This window comes from Chrysemys picta, chromosome 7 (genome assembly GCF_011386835.1).
Source record: "Chrysemys picta bellii isolate R12L10 chromosome 7, ASM1138683v2, whole genome shotgun sequence".
NCBI lineage: Eukaryota > Metazoa > Chordata > Testudines > Emydidae > Chrysemys > Chrysemys picta.
The window spans coordinates 17521601-17537116 of record NC_088797.1 but is presented as its reverse complement, the minus strand read 5'-3'; the positions used below and the strand labels follow the sequence as shown (position 1 = coordinate 17537116).

Sequence of the window (15516 nt, the reverse complement as noted above, 5' to 3'; positions counted from 1 at the left end):
TCAGCCATTCCCTGTCTCTATTCAAGCCTATTCTATTTACCTTTGTCACAGAGGTGCTGCTGTGAGGATCAATCAGTCCAGGGCTCTGCATAACAGGGAAAATGTTACGGCCAATGTTATTCATTATTTTAGTTGATCATTCACTCAAAACTGTTTTTACCCACTTATTTGGAAGACGGTGTGCCCAGGTATGATACATTCTGATGTGTTCCCCTGTGCTAAACAATTAAATACACCTGGGGGGACCGGGGAGTGGAAAATAATAAAATATTTTCCTGAGGAAATAACCTTAGTTTGTAACAGATTAAAATGTAGCACAAGACAGAGCAACTATAACTAAAGAGGGAAATGTTAATATTTCCTTTAATGCCTTTGTTACCCCCATTGTAAATCCAGACTAACACCCTGAGCAGTTACTCCAGATTTATGCCAGTGTAACTGACGTCAGCACCCAGATCCTAATTCTTTAAGCTATTCTTTAGATGAGCAGGTGAAGCGGTGGCCTCTTTCGCCACCTAGGGGATAGAAATATAAATGCAGCAATTGTACAGTATGTAGATACCTCAGCAGCGGCATATTTTATCCATGATGAGTGACTCTTGAAGGGCTGACTCCAGTCTCCTTTCCTCCTCCCCCGCTTCCCCGCTTTCTCGCCTCCTGGATTCATTTGAGAGCAAAGTTGTGAAGCAGCCAGGCAGTCTGGCAGTGGGGGATTCTCACCTGAGCTCTTCTGAGCATGCAACTCCTTGGTCTTGTGTTTTAAGCAGAAAACAGCAACTTCAAGAAGGAAAGCTGGGAGCTGCCAACGGAGGGAGCGGAGGAAGGTAAGAAAGCACCTTTTAATTTTGATCTGTTATGTTAGCAGTATTTTGATTGGTCTACGTCCCCAGCTCTGCTTGTGGCTTTTTCAGATGAAGATGGAAAAACTCACTGCAAGTGGGAGAGGGAAATCCAATGATTCCTTGTCTGACCCTCCTGGCTGGTTGTTGCTATGAAGTGAATGAGGGGAAAATGATTGAGAGGTTCTTGACATGTAGATTTCAGTAGGAAAAAAGCAATGCTCTGGGAAGGCCCTGCAGTAACTCTGAACGGGATGGGGAGGGAGAGACATTGCTACTGAGATGGGACAGTGACGTTGGTTTGCTGTAATGCTCCCTCCCTTGCTTTGTTTCTGTTTGAGGAGGACACGCCAAGTGCCTTCGGAGGGGATGAGGTGGATTTGGATGCTAGGACTATCTCTGCCTCAGGAGGACTGAGATTGGCTCCCCTTGGCTCATCTGGAAGGAAGAGAGGACAAGCTCCCAGGCCAGCGGTCACCACTACTGAAACCAACAGAGAGGGAAAGGAATCAAAACTTGGGAAGAGAAGAGAAAAGAAACAGGGGGAAAGGGAGTTCCAGAGGCAGGAGAGAAGAGCTGAAAACCATTAGGTCTCCTGCAAGGGGAGGTTGTAAAGGGGAGACACTGCACAGGAGACCCACACCGAAACCCTTGTTGGTGCAAAGTGCTGCATGGGAAGGGGCTGGCCATGGAGAAGTTGTCCCTGGAAGGGAACGACCTGTGGACTATCAACGGCTCACTGATCAACTCCAGCCTGAGCCTTGAGAACCGGACTTATGGGGTCAACAGCACCACTGATCCCCTGAAGAGGAATGAGGACATGGCCAAGGTGGAGGTGACGGTGCTCTGCCTCATCCTCTTCCTCGCTCTGACGGGCAACCTGTGCGTGCTGCTGGCCATCCACACCACCCGGCACAAGCACTCCCGCATGTACTATTTCATGAAGCACCTGAGCATCGCTGACCTAGTGGTGGCCATTTTCCAGGTTCTGCCCCAACTCATCTGGGACATCACCTTCAGGTTCTATGGGCCAGATTTCCTCTGCCGGCTGGTCAAGTACCTGCAGGTGGTGGGGATGTTTGCTTCCACCTATATGCTCCTGCTGATGTCCTTCGACCGGTGCCTGGCCATCTGTCAGCCCCTGAGGTCATTGCACAGGAGGTCTGACCGGGTATCTGTCCTCCTCACCTGGCTGCTATGCCTGCTGGTCAGCATCCCCCAGATCAACATATTTTCCCTTCGGGACGTGGGCAATGGGGTGTATGACTGCTGGGCAGATTTCATCCAGCCCTGGGGAGCCAAAGCATATATCACCTGGATAACCCTGACTGTTTACATTATCCCTGTGCTGATGCTGAGCGTCTGCTATGGCTTGATCAGCTTCAAAATCTGGCAGAACGTGAAGCTAAAAACAGCCCATGAGAACAACATGAACCTGTCCTCCAGCGGTGCGGGCCTCTCCAGGGTCAGCAGCATCAAGCTAATTTCTAAAGCCAAGATCCGGACAGTCAAAATGACCTTCGTCATAGTCTTAGCTTTCGTAGTGTGCTGGACTCCTTTTTTCTTTGTGCAGATGTGGTCTGTGTGGGACAAGAATGCTCCCAAAGAAGGTAAAGTTCTCCCTCATTTCATATATAGAAAATATATATTTGCATGTAATCGTTAGTGTTGGTGACTAATAATTAACACATCAGTTGGCTGCAAAACAACCATTCCAGATGTGATGGGGGTGGTAGAGAGATTTCAGTCTGAATCAAGGCTCATTCGGGTGCTGAAAGGAGAGAGACTGATGACTTGCATCTGATCCAAGGCATGCAGTTTTGACACTTCATTGGAGTCACTCCTGGTTTTCTGGGGGATAAGGAACCAGAATCAGCCCCTCGGGGTCTTGAACTGAAACCTGGAAAACAGTTTCCCTCCCTGTTTGCCAAGGCAATTCTCATTTGCACACAATGTGCACTTCCCTCTTTTGTCTGTCAGCACCGCATAGCAATAGCAGCTTGAGCATGTCTGCTGAAATGGCACCCTGCAGGGTTGGGTGTGTCAGGGAGCCAGGCTGGGGTCCTGGGGAGCCCTCCTGGCTAGGCCCGTGGAACCTTTCTGGAGACTTGAAAGTAGGTCTGCCACACCTTAAGCCAGGGCCTTAACCACCACTCCCCCTTCCTAAACAGAAAAGCTCTGGTTTCAGTGCAAAGCCGGATGTTCCAACACAAATCTGTTTTTGCAAACAAAAAGTTTGAGAGGTTTGGTTGTCATTCCAATGTGGAACAAACATACAAACCTCGGAATTTGCTGCAAAACAGAATATTCGTCCCCAGCTCACCTGTACTGGGCACCTTCTTCATAGTGTAAATTCAAGGTCATTTACAGGAGTCAAGCTTCATTAATAATAATGCCCAGAGATGGCTTCCCCAGTAATTTTCTGCAGTGCTTTGCAGGCATATACTTCCGACTGCTGGGTTTTTAAAAATATCAGGTACTGGCCATGACTAATGTTAAATGTATCAACAGCACAGAGCATCCGCTCTCAGTGGCAGGAGAATTGGGGGTGAGAAACCCTGAAACCAGCTGGTTTGATATCTCATTCTCACATTCCCCAGCATCTTCTCTTCCCTTTCAATGCCCCTTTCTTCTCTCTCCTCTCCTCTCCTCTTTACTCTGTTCTTTTTTGCTTTCCTTCCTCCCTTTCTTCCCTCCGCTCCCTTTCTCTCTTCTCTCCATTCTCTACACTCACTGCAATGCTCTTTGATGCTGGCTGTAGGTAGCACGTTTCCCTTAATGTTCCAGTGATTTATTAGCTAGTTGGAAAGAAAACATTTTTCAAAGGGCGAAGTGCCATTTTACATACAAGAACGCTGCAGTAGCTAAGGCTGATAACAGGCAGTAAAATCCATTTCAACTCCCTATTTTCCCAGTACTTTCGAAAGCACTTCCCCTTTGGGCTTTCTATTTCCCCTTTCTATTCTCACTCTGTGCTCTGAATTGGAGTCGGAAAGTTTGAGGAAAATCCTTTCAGTCCTTTTTTTGAGGTAGGGGAGAGTGAAAAAAATATATCTTGGGAACAGCAGTTTTTAAACAGATCAACAGAAACTTGGCCTGGCCAGAGCCCTCGCTGAGGGCTAGCACCTTTGCGTGGTTTGGGGGTGTAAAATAAACATGAGGGAAAAATAACTGCTAAGTGGACACACTAATGCTACTGGAGACCACCTGCTCCTCAGCGGCTGATTCACAGCTGCCCATAGGGCAATGCAGCTCCTGCCTTCCCACAAGATGCTCCTCTCCCTCCTTCGGGCAAACTCCTTTCAATGATAAATTAGTGTGTGTAAAAACTGAACCCCCCCCATGGGAGATTTTTACATGTCCCCAGTAAATCTGAAACAGGCTGTGCCTCAATGTATATATCTGCGGTTCTTTAGTCTTCTCTCTGCTCTCCTTGTTGCTGGTGGAGGGAGTATCCCATGGGAACTTTGTCCTGGCCAGCTGCTCACCACATTTGTCTTGGTTGTTCACACTAGTAATTGCATCTGCTTTGTAGATGTCTAATGGGATAAGAAGGGTCCTTATTTCCTTTCATTTTATTTTAAACATCTGCTAAGAAGGGCTTGCTAATGATGCCCTCGCAAACATAACTCTCTGTCGCGCTGTTGAACTCCCTTTCAGAACAGGATAGAATTGTAGATTCAGAACCGATGATTGCTTACATATTGCTTTCCGGGCCTGCATGGTTGTGCCACTCGTTCTCATTTACTCTGTCAAATGATCGGTACTTTGGTGCTTTACCTAAGAAGAAGCAGACTTCGAAGGCAGAGCATGTTAATAACTCAGCCTGGTTATTCACACATCGGGCTTGGGAGCCAGGTGTTTTGTCTACAGCAAAGGATGTTATTTTAGCAAGAGCATCCAGTATATAATAGGATCTATTTGCACAGAAGGAAAACCTCTTGTGAGTTATATTAGGAACAGTGAATGGTAGTAACACTTAGCAGGGTCAATAGTGTGAATTGCACCTTTGACTTCCTTCTCCAAAGCTCACGTTTCCACCACTTGAGCTAAAGGACTAACTCCTTTAGCTAGCAGCAGTAGTAGGCTCTTACCCTTGATGAGGGGCAGTAACTCAAGGGGGACACAGCACCCAGCACGCATAACTGATTTGTTACCTAGCAGTCTGGGATACTATAACCCTTTGAACCCAGTGGATATAAAGTTTCCACCACTAAGCAAGCACTCTGCCTCCCTTTTCACTCTGCTTTCTCCCTTAAACAAAATAAGACCCCTCTGAACTCTCTGCCAAGTCCCAGCAGTTGAAACAGCACTGCTGGGTGGGTAGAGTGCCTCATGCTTCCAACCTACTTTGCTGCAGTGCTGGTGCTGTCTTTCTGTAGAAAACCTTTTGGGGTACTTCTCAGCCACTAGTCTTGGCTCCTGATTCATGCCCCTTTCCCCTGCTACTGCTGCTTCTAAATCAGATAGAGCAGTTTGGAAAGTCAGCAAAGGGGAATGGGGGGGGGGCATAGCAGGAGTGGAAAGTAGAGGTAAGGCTTTCACCAGGTGATGGAGGTGGGGTGAGACAGACTCAGCAAACCCAACACATGCTCACCTCCAACTGATTCAAAAAATCTACCTGCTCCCTCGCATAGTGCCCACTAGTGGTTTCCCCCAGGTCTTTGGAAATTATCCAGATTCTAGCTCAGGGATCGGCAACCTTTGGCACGCGGCCCATCAGGGAAATCCGCTGGCAGGCCGGGACGGTTTGTTTACCTTCAGCGTCCCCAGGTTCGGCTGATCACAGCTCCCACTGGCTGTGGTTTGCCGTTCCAGGCCAATGGGAGCTGCGGGAAGTGGCAGCCATCACGTCTCTCGGCCCAGGCTGCTTCTCGCAGCCCCCATTGGCCTGGAACAGCGAACCGTGGCCAGTGGGAGCTGTGATGGGCCGAACCTGCGGATGCTGCAAGTAAACAAACCAAAGGCTGCCGATCCCTGTTCTAGCTGATATCTCTTTGAGAATGAATTAGGCTCCAAAGGGTTCGGTGTCTGTTTCGTCATATGTTTTGTCTCTGCAGTTTTGTGTGGGTGTGCACTGTTTTCTGGATTTCTGTTTCTTTGCGCAAAGGAGTGTATCTCATTGGAAGGAAGGATTCAAGAGACGTGTGCAAAGAAGTGTAACAATCAATCGAAACGTAACTGAACTGTGTGCCATTGCACAATGCCCCTGGTTTTCTTGGGCATAAGTAAAAGAAAGGGAATGCGTCACAAATAACTGGCAAGGTTTACATGATGTATGCAAATTGCAGAAGTCAATAAACAGCAAACAAAGCCCTCTGCTTGAACACACAATTATTAAGGGGCCAGATGTTGGGGGGAAGGAAACATGTTTAAAAAGGCTGCATGATGCGCTGTTTCTTAATGAACAAAATGTTTGTCAGCCACCATGTGGAAAGCCTTCAACATGGGATCTGGAAAGGGCCACAAACAAATGAATGTCAAATGTTTTCCAAATTAGTCCTAAATTGTCCCCCTACAAATTGACTCCAGGGCTCCAAAACTTGCAGTGTTTGAAAAGTCTGTCTGAGAAATTATCAAACAGATAATGAGTTATTGGTCTTGGAAGAGGAAAAAATCCTCAACTGCTTCTCTGAGTGTGTTTGCACCGTATCTAAACAGTGAGGGAGTATGCAATGTTACTCTAAATTGTTGTAAGCTAGTCACTGTCACCTTCTAGTGTTTCCCCTTGATGCCTCTCTATGAAAGGGGAAGCGTACTTTTAATTTTTTCATGGAAGCAAAACATTTCTGTGTCATTTTGCATGATGCTGAAACCTATTGCAATGAGCAGGCTGCCGCGTATGGAGTTATATTGCCACCTGTAGGACGTGACCGGACTACTTTGTTTAGAAACTTGTCCAGTGGTTGTTAATTGCATGTTCTTGATAAATAAGATCCAGCTATCACGCACAGGGTCAAAATCTCTGCCTTTGTACTCCAGAGGGAAGTTGGAGAACCTTTTCCTCTGAAGTCAGATTTTCCTTTTATCATGGAGCAGTTCTCCTATGTAAACTAGGCTAAATACTTTATCAATTATTATTATTATTAATTATATGTGTTGCGTTAGCGCCTTGGAGCCCCAGTCATGGACCAGGACCCCATTGTGCAAGGCACTATATAAACACAGAAAAAAGAGAGTCCCTGCCCCAAGGAGTTTACAATCTAAGGCAAGAGTTTAGAATTTTCTTTTACTTTTCGGGGGGGGGGGTCTCTGTCGCTAACTCAGCTGAGTTCCGTTTACACTGAATTAAACAAACAACACTCTTCCCTCCAGTACCTTGCTGATAATTCAACAGAGTAAATAGGAATGAATGACCCCAATATCAAAGCAATCTGTTTGGTTCCTCTGCAACGGCTGTGCGTGCTATGCTTTACTGTGTGTGCTTTGCATTGTGTCTTATTGCATTTGTCATGGGGCTTAAAAGAGGCCTGAGCCTGCGTCACTTGAACAGACCCAACTCCCTATGATGTGGAAGTTTGGAGTGTGTAAGGAATAAAAGACTGGGCCCTAAAGAAAGAATTTAAAAGGTCCTTTGCTAGTTTAACACATTACTAATTTGAGGCCTGATCCTGCAATTTAGGTACCTGAGAAACTATCCACATATGTAAAAGCAGCAAAAAGTCCTGTGGCACCTTATAGACTAACAGACGTATAGGAGCATGAGTTTTTGTGGGTGAATGCCCACTTCTTCGGATGCATGGGTATTCACCCACGAAAGCTCATGCTCCAATACGTCTGTTAGTCTATAAGGTGCCACAGGACTCTTTGCTGCTTTTACAGATCCAGACTAACACGGCTACCCCTTTGATACTATCCACATATGAGGAGTCCTATTGACTTCATTTAAAAAAAGAAGTGAAATAAGGATGTTCTCGAAATACACCTCCCCACACATACATACATATGTTGCCTGACTCATATTATTTACTAACTTCACAGCATGGGAGCATGCGCTCCCCTCCTTGCTATATTTTTCTGTGATTTGCCTTACCTAGTGTTATGACACCCCGATCTACTCAGACCGCAGCTTCAAGTCCTTTTTCATGGTTGCATCTTCCTCCTGGGAATCCCACTGGCTAGAAATATTTGTCAGGGAATTCCCAAAAGCAGTTATGTGTATGTTTAAAATATTCATCCGTTTTAATCTCTTGTGGTTACACCATATAGTGTAATTTTTAAACTTGTTTCATAGGCTTGTGTGGTGTGTCCTATGTCTTAACCTATGTTTAAATGGGGCTGAAGTAAAAAGTAAGCAAACACTTCAACATCTGAGTAACTTTATGCTCCAGAAACTTTTCACCATTTCAGGGGGGTTTAGATCTTGGGGGATTAGCCTGGCCCTTTTCAGAGAGAATTGGCACAGCTGGGGAAAAAACTTTAATTTCCCCGCTGTTCAGGGAGGAGATCTGGGTATGGGAGATTTGATCTAGGTCCAACACGGTTCTTCTTGGTCCATGCCCTTAAGGAAATGCCTGTTTCATGCCACTTGCCTTCTTATATGATGGGCCAGGGTTTTGTGTTGTACCTGAAAGACAGGACCCATAGCAGCAGCTTAGTGCCATCACCCATGTTGCTGATTGCTCAACATCATTCTCAGGTGCGGGAGCACTGGGTCAGCTGTGAGGGAGAGAGAACAAGGCAACTACAGACCCACCAACATTTCTTGCCATACATGCAGATCTGTCATCTAAGTACTGGCTAGGCCCAGCCCCACTTAGCTTGGGAGAGCTACTAAGTTAATAGAAATAAGAAATGGAATAGATCCATAGAGGTCTCATCCATTCTCTGACTAGACTGTACCCTACAGTTAATAATCGTAATGAATACCTACTTCTTATACAGCACTTTTCATCAGTAGATCTCAAAGTGGTTTAGAAAGGAGGCAAATATCATAATCCTCATTTTATAGATGGGGAAACCGAGGCATGGAGCGGTGAAGTGACTTGCCCAAGGTCACTCAGCAGTCCAGTAGCAGAGCTGGGCATATGACCCAAGTCTCCTGAGTCCCAATGCTGTGCTTTATTGACTGGGTGATTAAAACCTCCCAATTCTCCTTTGTCTATTTCAGTCTGAAGTATGAGCACAGGCCCAGCTCATATAGCTGCTGTCAGTCCATTGTGGAGAAGTTTTTCCTACATTGCCCAGTACAAACAATTCATAATGCTTTGGAATTTTACAGCCATTTTCATGACATGAACATTTTCTGTTCTGGCAGCAGATGTTCCCTTTTGTTGATGCTGGAATTGGTCTGGGTAAATGTATGTGGGCGTTATACCACGGCAGATCAGAACAGACAGCATGTGGATCCGTTTAGGATGTCATTCAAATCACACATCATCACTTTCTTTCCCTACAGAAAAACCTTACAGCTAAGATGCAGTATATCTGACATACTAATCTTTATAGCAAAGAAAACAGTTGTAAATGTTTGTAAAGATCGGTAAATGGATAGGAAGCTGCAACTCACCTAATGGCATCATATTTGTCAGGATATTGGGACATTCCCCTCAGCAGCGTCACTCACTCATTTTAAACTAATCAACATATTATTTTCACTCCTAATCTGGAGTGAAATGAGAATGAATTACGAGCATGTCTCCAGTGCAGTGGGCACATTAATATTGGGATACTAAAGCCCATCCATACTGGGCTACCTTTAATACTCCATACTAGTCAATAATTAATGATACTCAATCATAATTTACCTGTAGGTACTGCCTTTCACATCAAAGATCCCAAAGCACTTCCCTGCCTATGGCACATTGCTTAAGCGCTTTGCTGAATCAAGGCCTACTAGAATGCACCCACTTCTGGAGTGGAGGGTATTCTACACAACATCACAAGGGCAAGACTTTTATATGACTTGGTTAAAGGTGCACTGTGAATGTTTTTCTTTTAAGCTGAAAAACTTCGGCTGATTTTTACTGAGGCAGAAAGAAATAGAAGAAGGATCTCAGTTATAAACAGATATCCGGTGAAGTTACGTGGCAGCTCATGTTGATAGTTGTGAAATGTGTGGGTTTTTTTTTTAATCCATGTTCATTGACAAAGCTTCCTCAGAGCCTAGCCAAGGTAATGGAACTCTACTGCTGATCAACATGTGCCTTTCTCGGAGAGAGCTCATTTCCCTTTGAGTTTTGCATGTGTGGCTATAAATGGCACTGCCTTTTGGCCAAAGGTTTTTCCAGAGGCGGTGCTACTGATTTCCATGTGCTGAAGCAGCCTTGTTGTTTTGTGACCAAGGCCCTGCTATCCTTTCCTAAAGTGCATTTGTAGCTCAGGTCTCCGGATATTCATTTGCCAGAGGACCTTTTTACCACTTAGTATATTCATTCATTTATAAGATATTCACAGGGCGCCGTGCACTCTCAATACCTACTGTGCAGAGCTGGTCAACATTTTTTTTTACAATACATTTTTCTTTGTTAAAAAACAGGGTTGCTATGATGATGAAATTTCTTGCCAAAATGTCATGGCTGACAAACCTTTTCATTTTTGGATTAAAATTTGAAACAAAATATTTTAAACATTTTCCCCGCCAAATTTTCTTTCGTTCAGAATGGTGAGAAAATTTCCCATTTCACCCCCCACTTCCCGTAACCAACAGGGGAAAAAAAAGTTTCCCCTCCACTTCTCCCTTTGTCTTACTTTTTTCCACAAAGAAGGGGGGAGGGGGGAATAAAAAAGTGAGAAAAGGGGGTAAAGGAACCAAAAATTCAATATGAAATTTTTCATTTAAAATATTTTCCATGGAGAAATGGAAAAAAAGTTGTGAAAACTTTGGAATGAAACCAAACCTCCTCGGTTTTCAACAGCTTTTTGAGAACACGTCTCCCCAAAACTTTTGACCAGCTCTACTATTGGGAGTGGATGGTGCTCAGTTCCTCAAAGGATCAGGCCTCCCACAGTTGCATTTTTATCTAGCCAAAAAGAGCCATGTACCATGCCGAGGGAATACATTAAAGCTGGGATGCAACCCGATGGCGGGGAGGTGTGTGGCTAGATGCCAGTTAGCTGTTGCTTGATGATTTTGGCATGCAGTTGCTATGGGTGCTCAGTAGGTCTGATCAAAGGTTGAACTGATTGGACTTAGGTTCAATCCCGTTCAAAAGTGAAGACAGTGGTAGTGGAATGTTATTAAGCAGAGTAAAAAACACCTGCCAGAGAGTGACTCTTTAGCTAGTTTTTTTTTTTTTTTTAAATCTCTGTTTCTGTTTGGTGTTTCCTTTACAAAAAGTGGAGCCTGCCCCCGACCTTGTTGTCAATCTAGGACAGAAGCCAGGGGGTGAATGAGCAAGGAGACTGAATTACCGTGCAGTCCCATATTCAGGCCCTGGGCTGGGCGGTAGATTTCATCCCTCATGCACATGCGCATCATCTACTTGGGCTTTGTTGTCCTTATCTAAGGACTTCCATTGACTTCACTGGGCGTTGGATGAAGCCCCATGAGGGTTAAATGACTTTCAGCCACAGTAGGGTCTCATCTTTCTCAAGGTAAATCCCACAGGGATATAGCCTCCTTGCAGATCCAGTGTCTCCCAGATCAATCTATAGCTACGTCCTGAAGACTGTCTGGCTGGATATTCAGTGACCAGGAACACCAGAAGCTCCCTAGAAGTGGAGGGGCCACTGCGCCCGAACCATGGCCCCACCCCCACTGCTCTCCTCCCCCCAAGGCCACATCCTCCTCCAGCCTCTTCCCCAAGGCCCCAGCCCCCACTCGTTCTATGATCCCTCCCCCCAGTCGCTCACCTTTAAGGCAGGTAAAAAGTGGTGGGGCCATGGCCTGCTGACCCACCCTGTTCTGGCGCCCCTGTCCATGACTGGTGATTTTATTGATCCCTGACCATGTAGCAGCAAATCTTGGTAAACATGCTTTGTAATTCATGCTGAGGAAGACTGAAGAGTGGTGTATTGACATTTTTACTCTCATCATCATTGTCAGCTGCTCCATATTAAGTGGCAGGGCAAGATCAACAATGAGACTATTCATAGCCGAACCCACTGACTGCCTCCATTGGCACTGATTCAGTTTCAGCAGCTTTCTTGGTATGGGCATATTATTAGGATGGAAGACCAACGAATTATGCAAGCCATTATAAGTTACTTATAGCAACATGCCTATGCGTGAACCCCATTTAAAAATAATTGTCAAAGGGTTCTCTCCCCCCACCTGCCCTGCCCTGCCCGGCCCCAAAACTGCACTCTTGAACTGGCAGACTTCACGCATCTTGTGTTTTCAATGTACAAACCTCACCTGCGGGATGGAAAGCCATGTATTCTGTGTGCTTGCAATACTGACAATCAATCAGATGCATATAGGCCTGGTACAATGCCACCTGCATCCACTTCCCCTCCTCCCCCCGCCCTGATTTAACTGTTCATTGAAGAATCATGGTTATGCAATTAGACGTTGTTACATAAATTTGAAATAACCATAATTTCCAATGGCAAAGCTTTGAATATGAAAATGTTCAATTAAATGTCAAAGCAAAATGACAGATTCTTCCCATTCTAAAAGAGTCTCGCTCTAATTAGGTGGCTTGAATGTGAGCAAATGCTGTCTACGGATGGCCTTGATGATCTAGAAATGCAATGTAGGCCTTTTCACGCTACAGCCTGAACACACACAATGACTGGTCATTTCTAAATTGGCTAGTAGGGAAAAAGTTAGGTAGACGGATGGAAAAGCAAGGAAGCGGCTATCTCTTTGATATGACAACTTCTTTAGAATGATGACCTAATCAGACAATGGCAAGTGGGCATCAGGCTGCTGAGTAGTGGGGTATCTCAGCTTTCCAGCATAACACAAAATAAGGAGCAAGAAATTCACTGAGATGGGGAAAAATGGCTTCTATCCTGGGGAAGACTTAAAAACAATGTGTCTTAAACATAAATTGATTTATTTTCCCCATATTTTTTCACAATTTCTTTTTACCACTTGCAGAAATTGAGCTATTTTTGCTTAAAGAGACGTAATTTGTTCTGTACTGGACTATGGAAGGGTTTGGGGGGAAATTCCATTGGTTTGTCATGGTAGCATTAAATCAGCGAGAGTTGGGCCCACAAATGTGTGTGTTGATCAACTGGGGACATGGGAGTCAGGCCAGGATGTAGGTGGATTCTGAGATCAGGATCTCCAAAAGCCACTATTTCACTAGGAGGGTGGTGAAGCACTGGAATGGGTTAACCTAAGGAGGTGGTGGAATCTCCATCCTTAGAGGTTTTTAAGGTCAGGCTTGACAAAGCCTTGGGATGATTTAGTTGGTGTTAGTCCTGCTTTGAGCAGGGGGTTGGACTAGATGACCTCTTGAGGTCTCTTCCAACCCTAATATTCTATGATTCTATGAAAAGCCACAATATCTTCTCACTGGACATGTCCAGGTTTTCTTGCCAATGCCTAAAGATCACTGAATGGCACTTTCACGTTGTTTTCCTGCTATGCTTTCTACCTTGCAGCATCCCCATTTATCATCGCCATGCTCCTAGCAAGTTTAAACAGCTGTTGCAACCCGTGGATCTACATGCTTTTCACAGGCCATCTCTTCCACGACCTTATACACCGGTTCCTCTGCTGCTCCACACGCTATTTAAAATCGAGGCAAGGATGTGACCTGAGCGTCAGCAAAAAAAGCAACTCCTCCACATTTGTCCTGAGTTGCAGGAGTTCAAGTCAGAAGAGCTTCACTCAGCCTTCCACAGCCTGAGAACTGTCCCAGCGCTCCACGGACTCCATTACTACTTCACTCTGACCATCTTTAATACATATTTGTAAAAAAGCTGTGATTCAGAATATGGTGGGGCGGGATTTATATATGTATATATATGTGTGTGTGTGTGTTGAATTCTTTATTTAACTGAGGCAGGAATAAGAAAAGAACTGCTGTAGTCAAAAGCACAGTTTGGAATGGATCGCTTAATGGAGTTCAATTCAACGGCTCAGATCCTGAGTCCTTCACTCGTTCAAGTCAATGGAGGTTTTGCATAACGACTGAATAATAACTATGGGGCTTGTCATGAAAGCTGAGTAGACTTACTGAAGCTGATGAGCCAAATTCTAACCTGGTGTAAGTGGGTACAGCTCCACTGACTTTAAGGAGTTGCACCACAGGGATGGCACTGAGTAAAAGCTACCTGGGCTGTCCTTACTCAAGTAAGAAAGTATTACTCATGGAAGCAGTTCCATTGATTTCTGTTTGGCTCAAGGTTTATTGAAGGCCTTCTAATATGTCCTTATTCAGCAATAATGCTCCATTGGCATCAAGCGAGTTTTGACTGAGTAAGGATTTTGGCCCTGATCCTGAAACTATGTATGCACATGATTAGCTTGAAGCATGTGAATAAGTCCCATTGGCTTCAGAGGGACCATGCACATGTTTCAGTTTAAGGATGTGCATAAATGCCTATGAGATCAGGGTGCCGGTACAGTAACATGTATGCTGATTGTGTTCAAAAGCTTTAATTAAGGCAAATACGTGGGGTGAATTTCTGGCTCCATTAAAGTCCATGATAAAACTTCAGTGGGGCCAGACTTTCATTCTTTGGTTTACCATAGGCCGTGAAGTATTACACCAGTACAATTTTCTTGCCATGTAATTCACGCGATCTTGGTTATGGCATGGAGTATTTGTTAAAAGATGGGTTTTTTTGTAAATTAAATTTTATAAATTCAACTTGAAGAAAAGCGGGGAGCAGTGAGAAAAAAAAAAAAGCATGTGAAGGAAACCTGGGAGGAAAAAATGCTTCATGCACAAAATACAAGTATATCTAGATTGTATGGAATGCTTTTGTTTCTAGACTAACGCACCAAACATTTATGACCTGTACAGCATTGTATTACGTAAACATAAAGCTAGCACCACTGTGGTACCCCTTTGGAAAAGTTATGGCATGATCCTGTTCCCGGTGAAGTCAGTGTGAATTTCCCCGCTGAATTCAATGGCAGCAAGATAAGCCATGCCAGGCTGAGTGGGCAACTCTTTGCTCACGTTCATCGTCCTTTCTCACACAAGTAGTTCCAAAATCAATGGGACATCATGCATGAGTTAGGACTGCAGATGAAGGAGGGATTTGACTGTATTTTTGCAAGGGATATAAATACTGCATATTTATCAATTTTGCTGTTTCATTATCATTAACTGATCCATTTTCAGCTTTTAGTTCTATAGATTTTGTTTTGGTCTCCAGGCACTTTTTAAAAATAGTAGCTCGGGACTGACTTTAAAGCACCGTGCCACTCATTAGTTCAACTTGAAGCTTAAATCCCAGCTTGTTCTCATGCACTAAAGCAGTGGAACAGTGGAGTTCTGCACTTTCTCCATCCTCTATCCATTTAAACTCAAGGAAAATGAGAAAGGTGTAGATTGCCCCCTTTCTGCACTCCCCAAGGAAAGGATGTACTTTTATTTTAATGATTTTATTGTGATCATGGCAAAAAGCTACAGCTAGAAATACAGGATCTCATTCATCACTGTTTACTCTTGTTTTATGCTGGTCCACTCCACTGATTTCAGTAGAGTCAGGCCTGTTGAGAGTAACTTGGGTCCCCGGTACATCATGTGTGCTGCCCCGCTCCCATTTCACCTCAGTTATAGATGCTTTAGGGCCCCCCCATGAGCTTGGGGCACTGGTACAA

At 44.6% G+C, this 15516-nt stretch overlaps 1 protein-coding gene across 2 annotated transcripts; it reads left to right on the top strand.

Moving 5' to 3' along the window:
* The first annotated feature begins 581 nt into the window (after positions 1-581).
* OXTR (oxytocin receptor) lies at positions 582-14996 on the top strand. 2 transcript variants are annotated; one of them, XM_005288498.4, is made up of 3 exons: positions 582-824; positions 1184-2449; positions 13341-14996. In XM_005288498.4, the coding sequence occupies exons 2-3, from the start codon at positions 1528-1530 to the stop codon at positions 13586-13588; spliced, it is 1170 nt and encodes a 389-aa protein (XP_005288555.1). In that variant the 5' UTR covers positions 582-824; positions 1184-1527; the 3' UTR covers positions 13589-14996. The 2 variants fall into 2 exon arrangements, with proteins under 2 accessions (XP_005288555.1, XP_005288554.1); XM_005288497.4 differs by having other exon boundaries at positions 1181-2449.
* Positions 14997-15516: the final 520 nt, after the last annotated feature.

What these genes read in the sequence shown, in the direction of transcription:
- OXTR (XM_005288498.4), top strand. Translation starts at nt 1,528, where the DNA reads ATGGAGAAGTTGTCCCTGGAAGGGAACGACCTGTGGACTATCAACGGC. An exon ending in CAAGAATGCTCCCAAAGAAG is followed by an intron (nt 2,450 to 13,340) that starts GTAAAGTTCTCC and finishes TCTACCTTGCAG; the next exon opens with CATCCCCATTTATCATCGCC.